Source organism: Lagopus leucura, unplaced genomic scaffold (genome assembly GCF_019238085.1).
Source record: "Lagopus leucura isolate 7727_CA_CO unplaced genomic scaffold, USGS_WTPT01 Super-Scaffold_100004, whole genome shotgun sequence".
NCBI classification, from domain to species: Eukaryota; Metazoa; Chordata; class Aves; order Galliformes; family Phasianidae; genus Lagopus; species Lagopus leucura.
Genome location: NW_024962264.1, coordinates 10,742,253 through 10,768,140, shown reverse-complemented (window position 1 = coordinate 10,768,140; position 25,888 = coordinate 10,742,253). Strand labels below are relative to the sequence as shown.

The 25,888-nt window shown below is 38.0% G+C and overlaps 1 protein-coding gene across 4 annotated transcripts in view; it reads left to right on the top strand.

The window, feature by feature from the left end:
- Positions 1–25,278, top strand: part of ANAPC10 (anaphase promoting complex subunit 10) — a 33,294-nt gene extending 8,016 nt beyond the window's left edge. For 3 of the 4 annotated variants that reach the window (XM_042870613.1, XM_042870614.1, XM_042870615.1), the window contains exon 5: positions 24,901–25,278. In XM_042870613.1, the coding sequence (XP_042726547.1) occupies positions 24,901–25,131 (231 nt within the window). In that variant the 3' untranslated portion in view covers positions 25,132–25,278. Of the gene's footprint in view, positions 1–13,148; positions 13,281–24,900 lie in introns of those variants that run through there. The other variant, XM_042870616.1, reaches the window with a different exon arrangement.
- The last annotated feature ends 610 nt before the right edge of the window (positions 25,279–25,888 follow it).

Below are 25,888 nucleotides of genomic sequence, written 5' to 3'. Positions count from 1 at the left end.
CCCCACTTATTTCTTGAGTTCAGGTTATCATTTAAAATAATTGATTAGCATTCTACAAAATAAACCTGATGCAAAGAGAGGATGAGGTCTAGTTTGATAGCATTTAGAATGTGGTCTGTCTTGTCTATCTCTAGGATGTTCTGTAGGTGAGATCATCAAACCAGCTTCTTCGTTTTTATCTTGCTGTTTTGTTAATGGAGTATGGATTTGCTTCACCAGCATGCCATAAATCATCTGGTACTTGTATATAAAATTTATCGGTACTGGATACTTGCAAAGCAGGGGAGTAAAATGATCCACTGGTATTTTTTCTTTTTTTTTTTTTTTTTTAAGTCTTGTGATGGATGCCAAGGGGAAGGGTCAAATTCAGGAAACAAAATGATATATAATTCATGCAACTACTGCGTGCTGTTCCTGCATTTCAACAGAGAGGATGGCAGAGATGCCAGTCTGGGATGTTGACAGGAAATGTTCTTTAGTTAAGAAAGGCAGGTGAATAACACCATTGTTCCCTGCACGTATCTATGGAGATAAGACCTGCTCATCATTCTTGTGTTTTGGGAAGCCAACCAGCGTATGTGTCAAACATTGGAAATTAGGCGAAGAATTGGAGTTGTTTTGCTTTGGATGTCCTGAAATAGTAGTAAATTGGGAAAGCTTCCCATGGAATCATGAGACATGCAGTTACTAGAACAACATTCTGTGCATGTGAGACGTGCATACAGTGAGATCCACATTAGTTCTATCATTTAGGAATAGATATGGTGTGTGGGCTGATTCTTGTTGGCCCACACACTGCAGTGTTTTTATCTTTGAGTGCTTTGAAATGGCATCCTAAGAGAAACCTCTTCTATTGGATCCTGTAAATTGAAAAACAAAATAAGAAAACCTAAACTATTCTACATTGTATGCTGCATGTAGATCTTTTTTGCTTGTTTTGTGTCCCAGTATTCAAAATTTAATCTTTCTGAAGGCACCTTTTCTTTCCTATAAAGGGAGTCAATTAGGGAAAGGAATGTTAAGGAAGCCTTGTATTTTTAATACTGTCAGTTTGACTTGTGAAGCAGAGGAAAAACAGTGTCAAAGAAAGTGACAACAGCTCGATGGAAGTGACGAACTTGATGAAGCACAGAGCTTTTCTCAGGGGAACTTGAGGCTAGCAACTGAAAGCGTCTGGGATTATAATGTTGGTCATGATTATTCGGTCTAAGCTTCATCATGGAAGAGGAATTAGGAAATGCATGTGATTCTTCACACAAAAGTCAAAAAGATTTTCTCTCTACGCCATTGCAGTGAGAAAAGGCAAGATAATTCATGATCTAATTAACATCGCTGGTATACACTGCCAACCTGTTTCATAGTGTGTGTTTGATGGAATTGTTCTGTTCGCGAAGCTGTAGTAGGAGGGTTCAAAGGAATTCTTACAATGCTTGTTATTTAGATGCTTTAACTATTTTTTTTTTTTTTTTTTGGGTGTAGAGAGCTCAACTCCAATTACAAGTTGTGTGTAAGGAAATGTAAGGAAATGTTCTCTGATGTGACAAAAGAATTTTTCGTAGACTGACTGTTCTCCAGTGTTTCATTTTAGTTCTTCCTTTGGCGGATGGGAGCAGGTTGCAGTGAGAGCCAAATACATGAACTTTCTGAATTAATATTTTTACAGTTAACATCAAAAAAATAAGGAAATTGTGGTGATATAATTATGACTTTGTGGGAAACACAGGGATCAGACTGCAAATTTAAACTTCCTCAATGCTTTTGAAGTATATAGGATGATATTAGTACTTCATAAAAATAATAACATTAGTCATTTTGGAGGAAAGGTGATTTGTTTGTCATCTGTGCAAATTCTGTATGCTGTTGAACCAATATTTCAAGTTGAAGTCAACATCAGATTGTCCTTATTACCTGAGCGACACCTGGGAGCAACTCAGTAAGGAGGAACTGAGGTATGAGGAGGGTTTCCAGGGTGCAGTGTGGCTTTTATGGCAACAAGTAGATGTAGATGAAACTGTAGCACAGCATAGGGAGTCTGAACCCTGATAGTCAATGCTTCCTAACATAGCAGTGAGGAGTGCTTTATCAGACTCTCTGAAGGCACTTTCTATTTCTTCTTACACTAGTGTAGCAGAAATGCTAAGTCATGGCCTGAAGCAGTGATTGAGCACCTGGTGGAAGGCAGGGCCAACTCAGGGGAGCTCAGGTGCATGCAATGTACCTGAGTGAGCAGAAGGGGCAGAGGGCAAGATCCACCCCTTCCTAGACCTCATGTAAGGGTTGGCAGTGGAGGCAAAGGTATCTAGGAGATACCTGAGTACCTGAGTCCTTCTAAGGGTAAGCAGATTCTTTGTTTCTATGTCCACAGTTGCCTCATTTGAGCTTATCCTCACTTGCTGCAACCTAGGACTTTGCTAGTCTGTTGTCATGGTTTTCTATTGTGTTACAGCATTACAGCTACGAAGTAGCTAGGCTGAAGATCTACCAATAGTTCTGTTTTATTTGAATTTGTGCTTTTACAAAAGCTCATTTCTAGTATTTTTATTAACCTGGCTGAGACTTGTAATTGTGGTGTTCAGTGGGACCACATTGTTTGTGTAGGCCTGACAGTTTTGTTCAAATGAAGTAGTTCTATCTAGAACTGTCTGGCTTTCACTGGTATAATTTATCTCCCTAGAAAATCTGAGGTAGAGCACCATACGTGCTTATGGTAATAGATCCTTCTTCTATCCTGAAGTAAAATGCTCCCCCTTCCAACCCTTAACATGTTTTAATCTCACTTGTTTATTAACTTCAATAATGCCTTTTTTTATCTGACTCAACTTACTTAAGCAACCTTTTTTTCTGAAAAATGTTTTCAGCAATGCTTTTAACATGAACGAAATAGAAATATTCATAGTGTATTTCTACTCTTAATATCTGTTATTCACTATGTTTATTGCTTTATGGAATCCATATTTCCTTGTTCATTATCTCTGTGATAGTCTTTTGTTCCATAGAGTTCTCAAATGATTTGACTAGGCTTTCCATTTTTTGGAGTTAAAATGTACTTAACTTAAAAACTGGTAGGATACAGCCATAAGATAAAATGCCACTTAGCCATGATAGTTAGCCTTTTATTTTCTAATCCCTAAAGGATTTGTTGAGAAAGAACTAGACTGGTGAAGAGCAGCGAATTAAGTTTTGCTGGCAGCCAAGTTGGCTGTGCTGCTGATCTACAGAAGTTCTAGCTGAAGTTGGGTAGTGCTCATTCCTTTTTTTTTTTTTTTTTTTTCCCCTCCATCTACTTCTGCAGCTGATTGCCCCCCCAACTCCTACACACACACACACACACACGCACTACTTAGACCTTCTGTTGTGTTGGTGGCTTTTGTGAAAGCATTTTCTGTGGTCTTTAACCCTTCATGCTACGTATAGTATCTCTATTTCTTTTAAACTGCAGGTTTTTTTTTTTCCAGTGCTTGAGTAGAGCAATGTCTTTGTGCTACCACATGATTGGAGATCCCAGAGAGATCAATGAAACGTCTGTGTTCTTTAGATTCTAGGAGTTAGTACAAATATGTGTATTTAAGTACAATAGATCATATACATTTAAAAACAGTAGCCCATCCCTCTTCCTCTCGTTCCCTGAAATTCAAGCTGTAATCAAACTTGGAGGCTATCAGGCTGAGGGAAGAAAGGCATGTTTTTCTTTTATGTGCTCCAAATGTAGTGAAAATCCCTGTGGACAGTTGTGTTTACAAGGGTAACTGTCTGCATTCAATTGTGGGTTATAAAAGTGCTTGCTTGAATAAATACACTGAGCTATCAGACAGAACAACCAATAGTTCTTTGGATTAATTGACCTTGTCAGTAGAATAGAAACACTTGCAAATAAAATTCCTATTGCCAGTGAAGCTGTAGCTGAAAACCCCCGAAGAAACTGTGCATATCTTCTAACTATCTTGGAATGCAGTGATTCAAACAGCAGACTTGCAGAGGAGTGGAGATATTTGGGGGGTGGTGGTGGTGATATGGAGTAAGGCATCATTAAGAAAGAAGGCTTAGTATACTAATGTTTTTAGGCATCTTTTCATAGCATGAGATTAAATGCTTTCTTAAAATCATGAAGTCGTTCACTTTGCCTATTCAGAATTAGATTTTTGGACAATTGCTGTTACTTGTACTGTCACTCAAGTCTGATGATTGTATAATTTCTTTTGCTGGCCTGCCTTTATCATGTACCCTTTTTCAGAAGAGGCAAAGATCTTTGGCCAGTAACTACAGCGTGTTGTAATGAGGGTGGAGTGTTTGTTCTGCAGTAATATCTGACTTACTTATATGTCAGTGTCTGTAACTGTGTGTAATGTGGCAGTTTGTCTTTTGATTATATTTGAAGAGCTTAACAATGGAAAAGAACCACAGTAAATAACAGAATACCTGGGCTTCCAGTCAGAAGTGTGGTGGAACCAGTTTTTCTCTTCCCCAGTGAGTTGTGTATCAGAATAAAAAAAAAAAAAAAAAAAAAAAAAAAAAAACAACCAGAAAAGTTCTACACTAAGCCTCCATAACTGGATTAATAATCTACTTAACATTTCTTTAAAAAGGCAGGTAATTTAACACAGGTGGAAGTAGGATGAAAAAACAAAGCAAGTGTAAGTGAAGCGGCTTTTGTGTGCTATTCAAGAAAAATAAATTGGGTTAGAAAACAAAACAGGAAAGATAGCATTGGGAGGGAAGTCTGAAAAACAGCTTGGTTAACTGCTAAATAAACTTCAGAGATGAAAGTTGTTAAAAAAGCGCCCAAACTTGTAAAAGAGGGCAATAGTGTATTTCACCTTAAGTAAGGGACAATGTGTAATAAGGGATTTAGTGGTTTTACAGCGTGGTGCATGTGTTGGAAAGCTGTTCTCTCAGCAACGTGGGTGGCAGGTTATGCTACCATATAATGTATTGTAGTTGGCTCTCCACACTTGTCAGGGTTAGCGTTCAACCATTCGGAAAATTTTCCCATTGTTCTATCATGTGAACCATGGCTAGTGTTGAATTCCCAATAACCTTCTGCAGGGGAAAAAAGGTTTAATTAGAAAGCTTGAAATTTGATTACTTCGTTATTGTCTTAATGTACCTCTCTATGATTTCAGTGCTTATCTGCAAACGCAATGGGTTTTTGCTCAGAAAGCTGAGCAGACTTAACGCTGTACTGCAGTTGCTTCAACGCTTTTAAAAGAAAACTTGTATACTCAATTCTGTCTTTCTTCAGCATTAACACTCTATTTCCATCTTAAACATGTTTGCTTTAGATGGATCATAGCTTTTGGCAGCTACTGCATTTGTAGCAAATAATACTGTTTCTAGTAGGAGTTGCAAAAAGAAAAAAAAACACCAAAAACTTTGTGTGAGGTCCTTGTAAACTGAACCTTGGGAACGTTATGTTATTTCTGCATTTTCCCTTTTGTGCTTCTTCTCTATTTGTGTCATGGTTATAAATTACGTTGTTTGAACTAGTGAATTAAAAGAAACTTATTTTGTGATTCATGTAATTTAAAATAGAGAATGTTTGTTTTACGTGTATTTTTTCTTTTTACCTGTTATTTTTGAGGCTGGCACGCAGATAAAGAGGCAATTATGGTACTGAAATTCCATTGTGCTAGCACCTACAGGGTAGAATCCAAAAAAAACCCCTGAAAAATCGCCTTCTGGGTTGTGTTTGCATTATGCTTGTGTGAACATCAGTGTCTGCTGGTCTCGTGGCCTTTTTCTTACTGAAAGTTCCTGTTGGAATGAAAGTTCTGTATTTGGAGAGCATGCTGGGAGATTTGTTGGTCAATGGTTTTTCAAAACTAGTAGGGATTTATAATTGCAGTTTACCAATGTAGTCTCGCTGGATAGTTTCTGCTAGTGATCATTAATGCTTTAGAGCTTAAAAAAATAATTGAAAAGGTACTTGGTTTTGGCAGTATAAATGATCAATTGAGATGGAGTTTTATGATCTTCACAGCTACGTTTAAGCATTGTTAGAAGGGAATAAGGTGATGGGATGAAGGCATTGGTGGTGGTGGGACAGAAAAGGCAGAAATGTTGTTGCTCTATTTCAGCGCTTTAATACCCTTTTTTCCCCTTTATTTTAGCCTTCTTAAGCAAGTGTGTTAGCTAGTGGACATTTCAAAACAGTACAAGAATACCTGGCATGTCATCTGAGTCAGGGTTTGGATGCCTGGGCACAAGTAGAATGTCTTTGTGATACTGGATCAGATGTGCTCCTGCAGTTGATTAGCGTTTGTTTTAACTGTACCTTACATGACATCTGTAATACTATTCCCTTACAAACTGTAGTTTATAGCAACATTTATTTTCTCATTTGTTTTTAATCTCTCTGCTTTGGTATGTTGCTGGAGGCCCTGGTAATTAAACTCTTGAATGCAGGGAGAGAATACAATTGTTAGCGTTGTGATAAGTTTATAAAACAAGGCAAAATAAAATGTAAAATAAACTAATTATAAGGTTCAAGGTAGGTGATGTGTTACTTCACCTTGATACTCAAGATCATTATCCCTTTGCTTGAGTGCCGAGTTTACCATAGTTATTTAGCAAAGCAAGGAAGTAGATGCAATGAAGCATCTGTCTGGAAGGACCGTTGTTTCATCTTCAGGGAGCAGTGTGGTAGGGAGAAGATCTTGGAGAAGCACCAAATCTCTGGAAGCGAAGTTCTCTCTTTCTGTAGTAAAGAGATCCGCATGCTGCATATGGGAATTGTTAGAGAGAGCTGTTACCTATCTCACTGTCTTTTTTTTTTCCCCTCCCTTATCACATTCTGCAACAATCCTTTTCCCAGTCCTCGAAATTCCCAGTTCTCAAATTGTTTTCAATTCTGGTTTTAGATTCCATTTGTGAAAGAATATTTTGATAATCCAATAGTGAACACTATTATTTGCTTTCAAAGATGTAAACCGGGGTGGGTTTTTGTCGTGTGTCAGAGAAGATACTAAGACTGCTTGTTCTCTATGGCTTTTTTATTTTTGAAACGGAGAGGTTGTGAGCCAATGGGAAATATTTTTCAGGGGTATTTGACCTGCTTGTTTTTCCCCAAACTGTAGAACGGGGCTGGGAAGAACCAGAGAATTATAAATCTGCTTTGATTAACCTGATTGTCTTTGCAGGCTTAATTGTGGGAAGTAATCATTACAAAGAGTAGTACAAGCGGTTCAAGCGGTTGGAAATGACAAGTAGGTGCAGAAAGGTTGAATCAAAAATTGATGTTGATTCTTCTGTGTGCTGCTACTAACCCAGCATAACAATTCTTCAAAGAGGGAAGCTAGCAGTTGACATGTGATTTGAGATAGGCATAAGCAAAAACATGAAAAGAATGGAGATTTTGAGACAGATAAGAACTGAGAAGGCCTTCAGGCATTTTCTCCACTGATTCTGGAGGTCACTACACCTGATTTTCTGCTGAAGACAACCGACTTAAGGGCAGCCGCAGCTGGGAGCACCTTGTGACTCTTTAACAGTTTAGCAGTGAGGTGAGAGGAAGCCCCTGTTACCAGTGTGGAAGAAATGAGCTAGTTGGACCATTACTAACTTGCTAGCTTGTGTTGTGTCTTCAGAGTTGTAAGTGTATTTGTCAGTACAAATGAGTGTTTCCAGTATTTGAAGTAGTATTTCTTTGTGGCAAACATCAAGACATAAACAAGGTTTAAAAAAAAAAAAAGCAGAAACAGGCAATGTGCTTTGTGTCAGGCCAGCAGCAAAACAAATAACCAGAAATTTATCAAAATGCGAAAGTTGTGTTAGCATACATAGACAGTATTAAGAATGTGTCGTTCTGTATGTGTAAAGGCACAAAGAGAATTGTTTGTCAGGCTGAGTTAGATCCACAGGTATATTCCATGCAGATATGTCAGCAGGGTTTTATCTTTAAAATCACACTTGGGTTTCTATTCCTGAAACTTCAACATTTCAGTGGAAAATGTAAAGCTGAATTTCTCATGTCATTAGGAAAGTAGACTTAGCCTGACTTCTAGTGGAAACTTAGAGAAAATGATGTTTGTTTGACGGAAAGGAGCACTGTTCCCATAACAATGCTGTCCTTGACGTTCAGAACTAAGTACACCTAGCACGTGATAGACATTGAGAGCCAATATGAAGTTCTTGACATGACTGTCAGTAGCTATAATGGTATCTTTATGACAGTTCTTTCTAGAATTGGGTCTTGCTCCCTTGGTTGCTGGAAGGTTATTTTAGTCGGGAGGCCTATCATCAAGGCACTTTGGTTCACATGCTGCTGGATGGTGTCTACACAGAATTGTCATAAAGTTTTCTGGAAGAAATAATTACGTAGTTGTATTCTATTCCCTATCTCAATTAGCCTATGGAAATGTTTCTACAAGTATATAGTTTCTTGCTTTCTGAGGACTGTTCGTTCTTATTTGTTCATAAGATTGCAGAGATCAAGCATTTGAATCCTAAAAACCTTTCTCAGGGCTTTCCTATTCTCAGTAGGAACTCATGAGAGAGTGGAACGTAGCATGTGCGTCTAGTTTGAGGGCCTGTGCTCTCTGGCCTTTTGAATCCAGTTCCTAAACTAGGTTTATCTCATACTTCTATTATTTCAGAATGAGTTCTGGAATGTTTTCTCTCATCTTATAAGAATATTAAAAAATAGGTTTTAATGAGGCTTTCTACTAGTCCTGTTCTCAATCTTATTTGAGTGAACTCTGCTTTTTTTTTTCTTCTTCCTCTGTAGTCATTCAATTGTGTCTGAGAGGTTTTATTGATAATTTTTACTAGTTTTTTTTTTTTTTTTTTACTAGCAAATGCAGAAAATGCTCATTTCTCTGATGTTCTGAGACTGCTGTGTACTCATTAGCAGGAATTAACTGATTTGATATTACTGAGGATGACTAGTGAGATTATATCAAAGCATTACTATCTTGCTAAGATAATAGTTGCAGTTCTGTAGTAAGAGTAATGACCTAAATCATTAAACAGGCTTCCATCTGTGTCAGTAGATCTTTGCGTTTGTGATAGTCACCATGTGTAGTGGAGAGGCTTTCGTAAATAGGTTCTGGGTAAATCTAACACTGTGGCTTTATGTTGTGGAATTATTACTGTTTCTGTTTATACTGTCTGTCCTGAGATGTGCACCACTTCCTAATTTAGTTCTTTGCACATACGTGTGCCCACGGGACTTGAAGATACGTTGGAAGATGTACACTTGCAGTTGGGTTCTGTCAGCATGTTATTAACTTCACCTCCCTAAGAAGTAAGATAAACTAGGAGTACTATTGGACATTAAGGACTCAGTGGGCCTGGTGGTAAGCAAGTTATCATTTGTGTTACTTAAGTGTTTTGTTAGATCCATACTCATGCTTCCTGGTTCTTCAGGAGCGTGTATGATGTAGTTCTGTTTCAATTCTCATGTGGCTTATGTGAAAGAGTTTGTATTGCTCGTCTACTGAATACAGAACTATGTAAGGCTTCTGACAGTAGTAGACATGCTGTTGCAGTAGAATTGCACTAACCCTACCCAGTAGCTTTGTCTGAATACTTTTTTTGAACTCTGCGTTCTTAAAGTGTGTGGCTGGCTACTTGAGGAGTCTTCAACTCCTAGCACGTATTCAAGAGATCAGTGGTATGTGTGTTGAGTGAAGCAGATCCAAAGGCTGACCTCCAAGTAGTGGAAGATAGCCCTGCACTTTACTGAGCATGTTTTCATATAGGTTTGTAAGAAAACCCAAGCAAAAGGATAAAAACTCTACTGTATTTGTTCTGGTACATTAGAGAAAAAGAAATTGTGTGGACTTAAAATTAAATGCTTCCATTGGGCAACAGTCCTGATTCTAGCTTTGCAAATTTATGGAAGTGTATTCTGGCTCATGCAAAACTACCCAGCTGAACTTCTGTGACAGATGCACTATTTCTTCTCCTTTAAAGTTCATTCATACAAAAATATATCTCCAGTGAGATGTGTTTATTAACTTGAGATCCTTCTCAGATGAGACATACTGTTGCCTTTTTAAATTTACACAAATAGTTTTCACAACACTCTCTTGCATTTGTTTCCAATGAACAAATATTCTTTGTTTAAAGTTGCATCTGCTCTGGATCCTCTGAAATGTTACTCTGTGTTTGGATATTGAAATCTGGCATCTTATAATGAACTTGGTTTATGTTGCAGTTGACTGGGCTTTGACCCACGTACTGTTACTGACTATCTGCCTCTGTCACCAGCAGAATCTTTATCCAGATAGAGGACAATTTCACTTACTACTTTAGGGTCCTTATTCTCTGTTGAGAGAGGTAAGCGTTCTCTGTTTTCTGCTTCCCTGGAAATAAAATCTGCTTAGGAAAATGAAATTGTTCTTTGTGGACCCAGAAGAAATGCTTTCACTTGATCCCATTTCTTGGTGTGTTTTTCAAAAACAGTGTATTGTCATTGCTCGTTTTAAAAACAAAGTTTTCATTTATTTGCCAGCACTCAGGTGTAACATACTGCATGGGAAGCTTAATTTTTCCTCAGTATATAGTAGTTGCCTTTTACAGCAGGAGGCATGGATCCACGTTAGGTGGAACTTCTCTCTCCTTTGCCTGTAGGGGCTTTTTCAGAGCTAGCAGCTGTCTGCTACTAGAGTGACTCAGTTGGTTTTCATTAATTGTCATTATATTTTTTCCATAATTGTTTTTTGAAGTGTTGCAGCTTTCTGTGGGATGCAGAGGGCGAGAGCTAGTGTTGTAGGCAGCTGATGGTTATTTGGTATGATTTGATATAGGATTAATTCTGTGTGGCTGGTTTTCAGGCACTTGAAACTGTAATGTTCATTGCATAATTTGACTTCTTTAAAAAATACTTTCTTTGTATAATCTAACTGTAGCTATGTCTAGACATATTTCCTGGGTATGGCTAAACAACTTTGAAGGTCAAGTGTGAGCTGATTTTTTTTTTTTTTTTAAACTTTCACACAAACAAAATATTATCCTCTTATATATGTTAGAACAAATGGAAACAGCAGACATGCCAAGTGCAGTTCTCACCAGCTTTGCAGACCTCCGCAACTTAGTAAGAGTTGTTGTTTTCTGGTAGTGTTTTCAGTCATTATAGCTTCCATTTGTAATTTCTGTTGTGCTTTCTTACGATCTATTTATATTGTTTCCTCTTCTAGTATTCAATAAAACAAGATGACTCAGCAGCTCCGGTTTGGGAAAAATTTATAACAACTCTTCCTTCATGCTCCTCTATCCAATAGTTTTTAGAAGTCAGAGTGGCTTGGGTTGAAGTGATCTTAAAGGTGGTCTGATTCCAAGTGCACTGCCTTAGACAGTGAGACCTTCCAATAGGTCAGTTTACCCAGGTCCCCATCCAGCCTGGCGTTGAGCATTTGAAGGGATAGGACGTCCACATTTTATTTGGGCAAGCTGTTCCAGTGCTCCACTACCCTTGTAGTAAATTTTCTTTCTTCTATCTAATCAAGTCTACTTTTTTTTTAACCTAAAAGCTTAATTTTGTCTCTTTCATGTCACTGTCTATTGTTCTCTTAGGTGTAACTGTTTCAGCATTTCCTTGTAAAACGTCTGTTTCTTAGATGCTTACAGGAAAAACTGTTGACTCCTTTCTTATAGGGTTTGGTTGTGATCTGTTACTCTCACAGATGGTGGCTGCTGATGCTAATACCTTGTGCCTTTCTTCAGTCGTTGGTCTCATTCATAGTAAATTCTCCTAAATTTCAGGGATTTGAGCGTATTTGCAGTCTACTCCATTGTAGTAGCATATTTGAGTGCTCTCATTCAACATTTTCTGTTCAGTAGATAATTGAAATGCTATTTTCTCTGAGAGGAGGCTGTCTCATGTGGAAATAGCAGGAGATCACGTCCTTGTTTTGAATAGATTACTCTTTGGAGAGTGATTTGAAATTGTAAATCTTAGTAGTTGTAGTGGAAATGCAAGCCATGGCTTGAACCAGTGATTGAGGCAGGGCCAGCCTAGGGCAGCTCAGGCGCGTGCAATGTACCCAAGTGACCACAAGGGGTGGAGTCAGGATCCACCCCTTTCCAGACCTCATTTAAGGGTTGGCAGAGGAGGGCAAGGGTATCTTGCTGGAGATCCCTGCGTGCCTGAAGCCTTCTGAAGGTGAGCAGCTTTTTTTCCGGTTTTTCTGTGCCCACTGTTCTTGCATTTGGGCAAATCCTTACTCTTTATAGCCTGGGATCTTGCTGCTCCGCTGTCATTATTGCACTTTTTATTGTGTTACCATAGTCTAATTAGAAAAATCTTAGCTTTGCTTTTCTTTTTCATGACTAAGATAAAAATGTAAGCAAAAGAGATACTGATGTATCCTCTTAATTGATAACTTTGCCTCGTTTCTTTTATTATGAAAAACTTTTTCCATGTGCTTATCTAGATATTTTTTTTATTGGAGGCTCTATCGGTAGAGGTTATCTGGGTTGTGACTTACAGCTTTGAATGCATGAAGTGCCACTTCCTGGAAGAGATTTGGGAAACAAAAGTTTTTTGTTCTTGATTTTCTTTTTTTTTTTTTTTTTGGGGGGGGGGGGGGAGAAGGTGGGAGGGAGAGTTGCGTGTGAAGTGGTCTCTTAATTTCTTAGTCTTCAGTTTGGGTAAAAGTTACTGCTAGGATTGTCAAAGAAAATCTTCAGTGTATTGCTCATGCCTTAGTCTTCTCTATTTTGATAGTGATTGATCCCTTTAAGAACTGTTAACAAATATGAGTTCTGACATAATATAACATGCTCAGGGTTTGATCTGTGTTTTTCATCTGAGCAGTCTGCCAGGCACCTGCTTTCTGTGTTACTTGTTACCTTGTGCATGTGTAGTCATCTGCTTAGTTACTTGTCTGTGAAATAAAACAAACATTGCTGTGACATAAGCCTGTAGAATGTAAGTGCTTCCTAAATGGAACAAACTATTTCATTTCACTAGATTGAAGTTTCACTTAATTTTCAATGTGCAGTGAAAATTGTATATTTTCTATTTCATTTTTTAACTGCATGGCTTCCTTCCTCCCATGTGCATCTTCAATACTTTAAGCTACTGATGGTTTTACTTGAACAGTACTCTGGTTTAAAAAAAAAAATCTTCTCATCCCTCTCTCATAATGCTGACTTATGGAAAGCTTAGGCTTGTAACAATCAATTTTTCCATTATATGTTTTCAGAACCAGACTGTTCAGAAGCTGTCTGTTCCAGGATGTCTGCATTTTAGTCTTGAAACACTTCAGCTCCCAGAAGTAGACAAATTGAAGAAGAAAGTTTATTTTGTGCTGCACTAACTATTTTTGAGACTGTCAGCCTACCTCTCTAGAGCATTAGCTCAAGGTATTTTTGGTTGCTTTTTTCAGCTTCAGCATATTATCTGCCAAGCTCAAGGGAAGTAACTGAGATTTACTGTATACTTAAGTCACTGTAAGTCTGAAGGGTTTCTCCTAGGCTCGGGAGTCTTCTCCAAGCTTAATACCAATGCCTTGGCAGAGGTATGATGCTCCTGTCTGTGACAAAGCTGGTTAATGAGAAGTAGATCTTAGAACTATAATGCTGACAAGCACAGGATATTGTTAGCCACTTATACACTTTGATTGATACTTAAATTAACTAGGAAAAACATTTTCTGAGAAATCAGACCTAAAGTGTCACAGTTGTTGTGTCGGAGAGGGGGTTCCTGCTGGAACAGAAGGTGAATGATGAAATCTGTTTGAACTGAAACAGAAGTAAGCTTAGGTTGCTGACTTTGGAGTTTTAGGTTTAGTTTCACATATGAAGCTGACTGATGGGCTGCACTGTCACCTGCTGTTTCCTGATTTGATTGCTCTGGTGAATCACTTTTGCTAAATGAAAATTTAGATTACGTTATGACAGTTGACGTATGTCTTACCTCAGGAACATGCCTTTTTGTGGTTGATAAGGTGCAACATATAACCTGCTGACATTTTCCAGCATGTTACGATTCTTCTGAAATCTGAACATGATACATGGAAAGGTGGTGCAAGGATCTCCATTTGAGCTTCATAGCTGCAAATCCTTGGCCTACCATGTAGAGAGAATATGGAAACCTATCAACACCTTTGTACAGTAACTGTTTTCTTACAGTAATTATGGTTCTCATTGGTGTTATAGTTTGGCTCCTGTGATTGACTTTTGGAGAACATAGGAGTTGAAGTGCTAGTTAATAAGGAAATGAGAATGGACCAAGGCTGTTGTGTTGTGTTTGGTTTTTTTTTTTTTTTTTGTAGGGGAGCACTAGGTGATATAGGCCTTCTGTACAACACAGTATACTGTTTTGAAGAATTTTGTTTTTCAACTGTATTTTTGTGTCCCTGAGATGATGCATGTTAAAAATTCCGTGTCACGTTTGGTGCTGGATAGCCATGGCCGAGTGATATTGATGCTTACGGTTGATAGTTATGAAATTGGAGTGTAGGGCTAGGGATTGTGGCTTGAATTAATTTGGAATCAAGTTTTAAGTAAATTTGTCATTAATGGTAAAATGCAAAAATAAGTCTGTTCTCTGCAAATAACGGTTCAGTTGGATTTCTCATTTGAAAAGGAAACTACTTAGAAGGTTTTCTGACACACCTGTGTAGAAGTGTTAATTACACTAGCCTTTTGATTAGAAGTTTTTATGCTTTTTAAGAAGTATTGCTTTTTTGAAAATGACCATTATAAAACAAGTCTAATGGGACTCAACTCATTTAGCACAGGAGTCTGTTGCTCTTCTACAACTTGTTTGCCTTCTGCCAGGAGTTCTGTGCAATACCCTCAAGAAAGTGGTGAGTTGCCTTTGGCCTGAATTAAAGCAGAAGTGATGCTTTACAGAGCATTTTCTTAATAATATTTCATTTTTTCTGCAAGACTTGTTACTACTTCGTTCAATGCTTCATACTTGATTGAGTGAGGATAAATTATGGCTGACTCTGGACATTGATTCACTGTCACAAGTGGTTTAATTCCATTAACTGAATTGGTGTGCTTGATGGATTTCATCATTTATATTGATTCAAAAGATTCTGACAAAAACTGAAGATGTGTTGAAAACTTATCTGGGCAAGCTTGATGCACTTCCGAAAGCATTGCCCAGTACAGTTTAGATTTTTTCATAGAATCTTTCTGTGACTTCGTTGAGCTGATTGAGTGCTCATGTAGGAAATTTTTCACCATGTGATCTGGTTCACTTCTATAATACTCTTATGCTCAGACATTTTGTGACAAACAGCTATTGAGATAATCTGCACTGGTCAAGTTTACATGCTATTTTTAGCTTGGCCTGTGTCTTTCATTTTTAATTGGTCCAAATACATCTCTTGGTTAACTTGGACTGTTGTAGTTGGGAGTCAAGTAATCTAAAAGGAGTTCTCAATTTTTTTTTGGCTAAGGATGTGTTGACCTGTGTTTTTCCACCCCCTCCCACCCCCATATTTCCAGAAGTTCTTTCTTGCAGCTCATTTCAACAAGTAGCTTACATATGATATAAATGTTTGCAGTTTTCATTGCATAATGTAGATTATCCTACAGCTGGTATCCTGACTGCCATGCTAATAGTTAAGTCATCTTGAGGGATTGGGTGTACTCCTCTAAACTCTTCAGGAACTACTGTGTTGAATGGAAAACTTACACCTAATGGACTGAAGTTAGATTTCTTGACCATTTTAAAGAGGTGACTGATTAACACCACAGAGCCACCTCCTTAGGTGGTCGTTGCTTCATTAGAGCAAAGCAGTGTGCTTTTCACAGTGAGCTCTTTGAGAATATTTCTGTGATTCTTGTTAAGCTGCTAATGTGGTGTCCCTCCTTTGACTCACTTGGAACTTGTGAAGTTTCTTTTGGATCTGCCTCCTTTTTCTGCTGGAACTGGTGCATCACTGTTATTAACTGGTTTTCTTCCTTCCTAAGTGAAGTGATGGCTGAAGCCCAAGCTCAGCTACTTCCAGTGTTGACGGTTCCAGTACTGGAATTATACATAAGTCTACTGATTCTGAATTCTGCTAGCTATAGATTCTGATTTCTGCTAGCTATGTGGTAGCACATTGTAGTTAAAAAAAAAAAAAAAAAAATTTTAGGGAACTGGGCCAGCTTTTTTCCTTTCCAGTTGTTGTGCGTAGGTATGTGTGTAGCTGGAGTTGGAAAGTATGCTACGGGAAAGTCTTCATATTCTACTACTCAGCTTGGATAAACTCTGAAATAATGCTTCATTTCTGAAAATAGCACTTCATTACTATCTTCTGCTGTTTGAAACAAACCATTATTGAGAACATCTACTTGGAAAATGTGTGGTGTTTTTTATATATCTCTATGATCAGAAGTAGTTAAGCATGTAGAAGGGCAAAACTGTATGTATTAAGAAGGGTGTTGTTGTTTAATGTGGCAGGTGGCAGGAGCCCCGTATGATCTTAAGCTTGCTGCCCTTCTTCTCAGTGGGATGGGAGAGAGAAGTGGGGAGGATGGAGGGAAGCAATGTCTAACTCTTATGTTGAGGTAAGGCAATTTACTCAGAGAAAAGGAAAAGGATGATAGTTTTGACTCTATCTCTGTATATATGCATGTATATACCAAGTGATACACAAGCAATTGCTCACTACCCACAGACAAATACTCAGCCAGCCTCCCAAGCAGCATAAGAAGACTAAAATGGACTTCCATCCCTTTTGTAGCTCTTTCCCATATGATGTCATGTGATAAGGAATATACCTTTGATCACTTCAAGTCAGCTGTCCTGATTCTATCCCCAACTACTTGGCTTTTTGGTGAGAACAGCCTTGGCTCTGTATGATGCTGCTTAACAAAGTACAAGCATCAATGTGTTATCAGCATTATTTTTATCCTAGAGCTAAAACATGGCTTCCTACCAGATGTTCTGAGGAGAACAGTTCGATCCTAGCTGAAATTAAGGCTATATCCACCCCTTATTCCATATCATTTACATCATGCTCGGGTCCCACAATTTCTACACATCCTAAAAAATTACTGTCACCTATCTTGTTTATTAATATCTATACACAATATTTTCATGATCTGTGGGTCATCCATGTAAATTCTCCGTAATATTCATTCTGTGTGTAACTTGGAGCTCTGTCTTTCATCTTTCAATCTGTGAGAGATGATTCACAGTGAGTTACTTCGTGCTGAAGTTAGCTCTGGTTCTGTCAGTTTGTTCTCTAACCTCTGTAGTTCTTACTGTAATACTGTTAACAAGACGCATCAACTGTAATGATGATGACATACAGTATTTTATAACGGTTTAACACGGTAAAATTCCAATTACTGGTTGTTCTCACCCAGCTTCAAATCACCTGAAGGTACACAACAGATATTGCCACCCTTCCACGTTACCCACCACGTGCACCCAGTTTCTTGAGCAAAAGCAATCTTATGAGTAGAATCATAGAATGACCAAGGTTGGAAAAGACTTCTGAGTTAGATCATCCAGTCCAACCATCCACACATTGCCAGTATGTCCTGCTAAATTATGTTCCTTGGTATGACATCTACACGTGCCTTGAACACCTTTGGGGTTGATTACTCCACCACCTCCCTGGACATACTATTCCAGTGCCTGACCACTGTATTGGAGAAGAGAGACTCTCATCCCACAGCCACCTTTCAGGCAGTTGTAGAGAGTGAAAATGACAATCCTGAGCCTCCTCTTTCCCAGACTAAGCTATCCCAGCTCCTTCAGCTATTCCTCTTGAGGTCTGTGCTGCAGACCCCTCACCAGCTTTGTTGTCTAACTCTGAACGCCCTCCTGCGCTTCAGTGTCTGTCTTGTAGCTAGGTGCCCAAACCTGAACACAGTACTTGAGGTATGGCTTGCCTTTTCCCAAGGCAGGAATAACCTAGTCTGGCTTGCCCAACCTTGTTCTTTGTGTGCCACCAGACTTCATCCCCTTCTATGGCATGTGCGAGGCTTCATTGGTGAGGACCAGTTCAATTGGCAGATCTCTGAGTGCTGACTAACCAACTAGCTTTTGTGGAATGTGTGTCCCAGTGTTTGAGTATCGCAGCAGTCATTGTTCTCAGTGTAGCCAGTAACAGTCCATTGTATTGTTCAATTTTTTCCAGCGGTTGCTGTGTGGTAGGGGATGAGATATTCACTCAGTGCCATGTTCTTTGTCCCAGTGTTTATGAAGTTGTTTTAGAAGTGAGTCTGACTTGGTTCTTTCTGGGGTGCCATGTTGCCATGAGACTTGCTTTTCAAGACTCGGGATAGTATTTTGGGTGGTGGCCTTGGGCACAGGATGTGTTTCTATCCATCCAGGGGTTGCTTCCATTACTATAAGCACATGACATTTGCCATGGTGAGTTTGTGGGAGTGTGATACAATCCACCTGTTAGGCCTCCCCATGTTTGTATTTCTGCAATTGTTCTCCACAAGAGGTTTTACCTGCTTCGTTTATGTATTTGCAGCACATTTCACATTCATGGATAACCTGTGCAATAGCCGCCAGCAGTATGGTATAGGGCAGCCCATCCAAGTAAAGCAAACTGTCCTGTAGTCTGCTGCCATAGGGATTGCAATGTGTGACTAGTCTCTTATGGCATATCATTTGGCTCCCTTTGAGTCAGCTGATACTGAAATTCCAGAATGCCTGGCATAGCAGTGCTTTACCCCCGTGAGACTTCATTCTGCAATAGGCTGCTATAGTCCGCTGTTAGCTTTCACACTCCATTGGAATTCTGCAGTAGCTTTATGAGTGTTCTGAAGCGTGAAAGAGTCTTGTGATGACTCCTTGGTTCTCCTGTTGATGGATCAAGTGCTGAATGGGAATTAGGGAGTCCCAGTTGGTGTCATATCACTGCTGGTGTGCAATTGAAGTAGCGAAACATAGCACCCTACCAGACATTTGGAAGAAAAAAATTTGCCCCCAAACAAGGAAGGTAGGTTTAATAGTTCTGTGAGAAAAGTAGAAGGGTGAACTTCTGCCATTTGGTTTTACAGTCTGTTTTATACAGAAGTATTTGTATTTGTCGTTTGGATTGAGTAGTACAGATGAACGGATGGAAATATGATTGTATATACCAGTATCTCAAAGAGTTGTTGTATCATGGTAGAGCTGTAATGATAACAGTAATGCTCAGCTTTGTCAGTGCATGTGTGCAGAAAGATTATTTCCAACAAAGAAAATGGTCTCCCTTTTTCTTTCTATCTATGCATAGGAAAACAATTGGGAGTCATGTCTTGCATATATCCTGGGATGCATTTGTAGTGACTCTGAATTTGAAGCTACTTGAAACGGTTTTAAACTTTGTGCCTTAACAAAAGATAGCTTTATAGGACAACAGAGATTCTGCCTTGTTTCGATGATGATAACTACAGTAAATGTAGTAGACAACTTGGGTATGATAAGCCTATAAGAATAATTAGCAGTTTGAGTTTTGTACCACTTGAAAGAGATCTCAGAATTTAAATAATATATCTTTGTATATTGAAAAGAGGTCAACTTTCATTTCCAGTAGAATTAAATAACAGTGGAAAAACTTGTTTTCATATGTTGCCTTAAAAACTGTGGTGTGGCTTCCATGTGTGAAAGTAACTAATGAGCAGACTTCGTACAGAGTACACAAGTACATTCTAGGGCTGTAGTGCTATGAAATGCTTAGTCTGAAGGAACTGAACTTGTTTAAATATGACACCAGACTGGCCTCAGATAATGTATGGCATGGGATAGGTTGGAGGGTGACATCAAGGGCGTTACAATCTTTCATTTATATGTACCATTTAGGCAGCTGCAGGGAAGTCACAAAGGAGTTGCTATATCCAAAATATCCTTGATGCTTGCTATTTCCAAACAGTAGGAAAATGTGTTTTGCTCAGATTTATTTGCTGTCAAGCTTCTGTAATGTCAAAATTGGAAGGCTCTTTGTCCAGTTGAGTTGTCTGACTTTGATTGAATTGTTCTTTGTTGACTCATGGAAATGTCGCCTTTGTTAGTAGCATCCCTTTTCTATGCTGTTATTGGCCAGCTGAAATTAAATTTAACAATGGGACTTAATAATGGGCCTGAAAGATACATTAATATTTTTTTTTTTTTTTTGAGAGCTTCTGATTCTTTAAAGGAGACATAAGTACAACTGCTGATGATAATGTACCTCAGCTTTTCAACCACTTCTGAGAGCAGTAGTAGAGATGGAATAGGCAGATGGAACAGGCTCTGCACAATGCTGACAGTCAATATTCAGAGCTGTGAACTCATCTTTGCTTGCCCTCCTACTCAGAGAGCGGGTCCAGGGTAGGCTTTTGGGACAAATGTGTACCAAAAATGTTTCACTTTTTTTTTTTTTTAATGGATTTTGTGTTCAGAAAACCTAATTCTGTCCACTTGTGTTGGTTTTTTCCGTAGTTGAATCAGATGGATTTGTTTTTATCTGCTGCCTTTAGCCCTTTCTCACTGTTCTTGAGTGTAAGTTACATTATTTCCCTTTAAAGCAGGTAACATAAATAGTTTTAGTGTTATGCTATTGAAAAAGTATGTCTTCTTCCTTAGGAAACCTAAAAGAGGAAGTGTATTGTTTATTTGACTGCTTATTCTATAAGGAAGCCAGCAATACCTGTATAGATTGAGTTTGCTGTGGGATTTTTAGTCCTTCCCTTATCTGTATGAAGTTCATCAGGTTTTTCTGTTACTTACTTTGTTTTTGTAAGTATGATTTGCATCTTCTGTGGCAGAGCTCCCGTTAGTGGTAATAGTAGCTTTGCTTAATGCATCTCTGAACTACGCGAGAAAATGAAGAAACAGGATTATCAAGTTGATGAGGATTTCCATTTACACTGTTATTTCTGCTTTGGCTTTTAAAATTATGTAAATATATACTCTCACTCAAGTAATCCGTATGTGAAGCCGTAGCACGCAAAGGACAGGAAAATAAAGCAGTGGAGAGAAAGCAGGAGAAGAGATAGATAAGAGTATATAACAGCAGCAAAGGACAGGTGAGTGACTTTCCATTTCAATTTTTAATCCCTTTGTTTTTGCATTTATTTTGACTTTCTCACTCTGCTTCTCTACCAAACATCTCAAAATTATCGTAGTAGAAATGAGTTTAAGCAGCGTTACTTAAGCATACTTAATAAGGTGAGAGCAGTAGGAACTGTCCCAGGTCACTAATATTTAACTTGCATTGATTCTTTTTTAAGTAACAAAGAAGTCTTTAATTTTCAAAAATTTTGCTTATGGAATTAGTAATACAGCTGCTAAGTAAAACTTTGCTGGAGGACAGTTACTTGTGATAGATTCCTAATGAATGACTTGCATATGAGAGGAAAATACAGGAAGAAATTTAAGTGTGTCATTTGCTTACAATGGATTTAGGCTTTAGGGTTAGGACGGAATATCTATATGCAGTGGTTAGTGCTTTTTAAAGAAAACAATTGAGTGCAAAGTCAACTGAAATGAGTGTAATGTATCTACTGTCAGTAGAGTTGCCGGTGGCCACCTGTACCTAAGCTATGACCTTTTCTTTTTTAAGACTTTTAGTTTCTTGAACTTTTATCAGTGTTCAGTTCAAACTGCCATTTCCTGTTTGAGATATCTGCTTTTGGTTCAGTTCCTTTAAAAGTTTCAGCCAAAGCAGTTTAGTTACAAGAAGGCGGCTAGTGAAAAGTATGCTGTTTTGCTTGTGTGAGAATATTCTGGTGTCTTTCTTTGATGCTCCAGTGCCCCCAAGCTCTGAAGCAAGGATTTGTAATTTGGCAGGAGTTCAGCCTTTGTGTTGAGCATTTGCCTTTTGCCTCCCTGTAAAAATCCACCCAAATTTCCAGACCGGTTTACAAGGCTTTGAAAGATTGCCATTTGCATGGGCTTAATAGGAATTTCTTAAAACTTCATAGTAGGTTTCCTTTAGATTCTGTTCACGCTGTGACTGCTTCAGGCAGAGATGAACTGCATATTTCATCCTTTTTCTGCTGAAAATTGTAATGCCTGGATCTGGGTACTGACATTGAACTAAGAGTGGGCAGCATATTGTCATGTACTGCCACTGCCTATTCCCATTCCTGTTTGTTCTTCATAATAAAGGATGGATACGAATGAGAAATGTTGAGCAGTGTGTGTCATGATCCCCTGTTCTTACGATCGCGGAATACGTGCATAGCTGGAAAAAATATTTCATTTCTAGTGAATGTTCAGATGATTGTTGTGTTTAAGCTTCAGTAGTTGAATGGATTTCAAGGTTTTAATGATGTCACTGAACTATGTAGGCGTCAGTTAAAAAATGGCAGAGACATGAAAAAATTACAGGATGGAGATGTTACTTAGACAACTTAAATGCGAGCTTAATTTCTTCAAATGACCAGATGTAAATCTAGACCCCTTGCGCTATTCAGCCTACAACTTCATTCGTGTGTCTTAGGCACTTATTCCAAGAGGCAACTATTAGATTAGAAAGGGGAGCAGAATGTATTTTGAGGATGACTTTGGGGTTTGTACAATAAATTCATTTGTTATGGAAGCTGGAATTTGAGGAGTAAGCAACGCGTAGATTTCAGGAATAATTTTAAAAGGTGCTTGAGACAGCTGAGTACTGCTTGAGGAATTCCCTGCTTTGTTGTGGTCTCTTCACAGGACGCACTCAGATAACTGCTCATACATTCTGTGTGTTCCTGATGTAAAAACTTCATTAACTTGTGGAGATGTGAACTTGGTGGGAGCTAAACCTCATCTCAAATACTGTGTGTAGCTAAGGACTTAAAATCTAGGTTTAAAGTAGTCAACATTTGACATCTGAAACTTGGCATTATTTTAATCTGAACTTAGTTGCCTGTTTTACAGTTGAATAAATTCTCATCACTGCATAAAGGCTAGGGAAGAAATAAATTGCCTTTTATAGGAGGATTTAAAAATAACGTTCCATGGACATGTGCATTTATCCCCTTCTATCGATAGGGGATGAAACCAAATATTAATACATATGTAACTTAAAGATGTATCCTGACATAGGAAGGGACTTAATGAAGTTTCTTTTGCGACTGCCATAATTGTAATGCTCATCTTTGGACCTTAGTAATGTTCTGAGCATGTGATTTTTTTGTACATGTAGGTAACAGGCATTTAACTTAATTTAGAGCAAACAATTCAGTTCCACTGATCTCAAGGTACCTCTTCGTTTCTGGAGGTGAAGACCTTTCACTCTATGTAATTAATTTGACAATAAACAGTACGAATCTGAACTGTATTGGATTTAACTGAAACTGATGAGACAAGGTGAATCAAGTAATCAATTTCTAACTGTTCCAAGCATGAGTTAAAAACATGAGTTTTATAGCTCTGAAACTTAACTTTTCATTTTGAATCATCAGTCAAACTTCTAAAACTTTGAGAGTAATATTAAAATGCAAGTTTGATTAGATGCGACTTATAAAATTTGCTACTAAATCATAGGCTTTGTACCTTAGTATTAGTTGAATAAAATATTACTGAAATGCTCATTCTTTCCATTTATTGCGGAGATTAAAAGCATGCTTGCTATTATCAGTTGACAACTGTGTTACATAATGAATTTCCTGTATGTAAAGCTGCTTCAGCAATGGATCAGTTTTATCGCTATATAAAGCTAGCTGCTACCTGAAGCTACCTATGCTAAAAATGATTTGGTAGGCTTTTCTGAAAAGAACAGGGTTACAACAAACATGTGAATGTGTATCTGTGAAAGTTTCCGCTTAGGAGTGTAACTATTCTGCTAACACTTAATGAATTTAATCATTTGGGATCAATCTGTTGGAGAACCTGCGGCAGTGGAAAGAATATTTTAAACAAGTACCTTAGTTTCATTTCTTTTTCAAATTACAGCAGTTTTAAGATAAGCATCTTTTAACTTCGAATGGCTCTCCAGGTTCTTGATAATGCCTCTAAAATAGCAGATTTCATGTGGATCTTTAAAAAGCTTCAGCGAAGGCAACTTGTTTTAAGCATTTGATGGGATTCTTGTCATGCAGTGTGTTCAGGAGAAGGATGAGACAGTTGAGCTGCCCAAGGCGTACCTCTTCTTCAGAAGAACTCATCTGCTAAAAACAGCGGTTTAGCTGTGTGAAGTTCACTTGCTTGTGGAGAACTGATTTATTTCTCTCCCACCCCCACCCTTCCCCCTAGGAAGTCTTCCACTGACTTGTGTGCTCCTCCACATGGTCTCTGAGCTGTGCTTTGAAGTAGGGCAACTAATTTTAATCAAAGATGTCACTATGCTTCTGCGTAACTTCTAGCTTGGTTTTAGTATGCTGACGTGTTAGTGATGTGGTTTAAGGTTAACAAAATGCAATTCTTCATTTGATTTGATGTTGGCTTCTGTAGGAATAAAAAAAAAAAATAAAAAAACCATATTCAACTTGGTTGGTTGTGTGAAAGCAAACTCAGAATGGACTTCTAGAATGTAATTAAATGGCTGTGCAGCAATTGTTATTTAGCCAGGCATCTTTCTTGACACATAGGTGATTCTGTGGTGATCCTGCATTTTTTTTCCTCTTTCACCTTCTTATTACTTCTCAATATCCCTAATAGCTTAAGAAATTCGGAAAAAATTGTTTGTACATTTTTAGTTTCTTTTCTATGTCATTCTAGAATACTTCAGTTCAGAGTGCATAAATTAGGATTTAAAAAATTTACAAATGTGCATTCTGTCATTGTGAGTTAGTAACAAGATCCAAATGTTTTGACTTGGCTTCATTTTTTTTTTTTTTTTTAAGATGAAGGCATAAATTTAAGAGCAGATTACTAAAGACAAAAGCAAATAACCATAGTCAAACAAATTAGTTTGTCTCCAGTTGCATCAGTAGTAAGTTAGCTGTGGGTATTCAATTACATTGCTTCAGATGGGTTTGAAAAAGTAACTGAAATCTGACCAGCAAAATTCATCTGTGTTAGATAGGTTTAATATGTAATAGTTTATATTTACTGTTCCTGAATGTTTTGCTTTTTTGTCTTGTTCTTGGCAGCAACTTGAATTAGTGGAACCAAGCGGCTGGATTCATGTTCCTTTAACAGATACCCATAAGAAGCCTATCCGCACATTTATGATTCAGATAGCTGTTCTAGCTAATCACCAAAATGGAAGAGACACTCACATGAGACAAATCAAAGTGTACACCCCAGTGGAAGAGAGCTCTATTGGTAAATTTCCTAGATGTACAACGATTGATTTCATGATGTATCGCTCCATAAGGTAAAATTTCCTAATGGTAAATAAAGACATCTTTTTGATGGCAGTGTTGTTGTTAAAATATTTGATTACTTAAAAGCAAGGTTAACTTCAGTGTGATTCTATGTTTACATTTGTTTTGTATGATTTCGAAATAAAATCTTTTATTACAATATTTTTTTTTTTTTTTAGAGTGCAATTTTTCATTACTTCTGCTTTGATTCTTTGGGTGCATTGCATTAACTGGGGTGGGGACTTGGTTTGTTTAAGAAGTGCATTTGTGACATGCAATCAGTGATTGATTTGATACAGTGATTTTTTTTTTTTTTACCTCATACATTATTTCCTCCTTGATCATGCATGGAAGTGTTAGTTCTACCGTTTATTCCTTCACCTATAAGCTGTGCTTTCAAAGAGCCTTCTTTCTGAGCAGCGTAGTTTAAAGACATTAACAGTAGTCTTCTCTGCCCTTGTTTACGTTTACTCTTCTTTTTTTCTTCTATTCTCCTTTAAGAAGCAAGGATTTAGCCTCCTTTGTAGCTACAAAATAGATGATAATGAGATGAGTAAGAACTCATCTTTCCAAATGACTTAGTGTAATATATATACTTCAGTGGACAGATTGAGTGTAGGTTATCTAAATACGTGCTGGCTGTTTTAAACAAGAGTAGTTAAAAAGACACGACGCCATTTCTGCTAAGACTGTACCTAGAGGTGCATTCCTTGAAATACTGAAAGATCAAATATATCATAGAAGATAATTGTAGACACGTAGAATGGCGTTT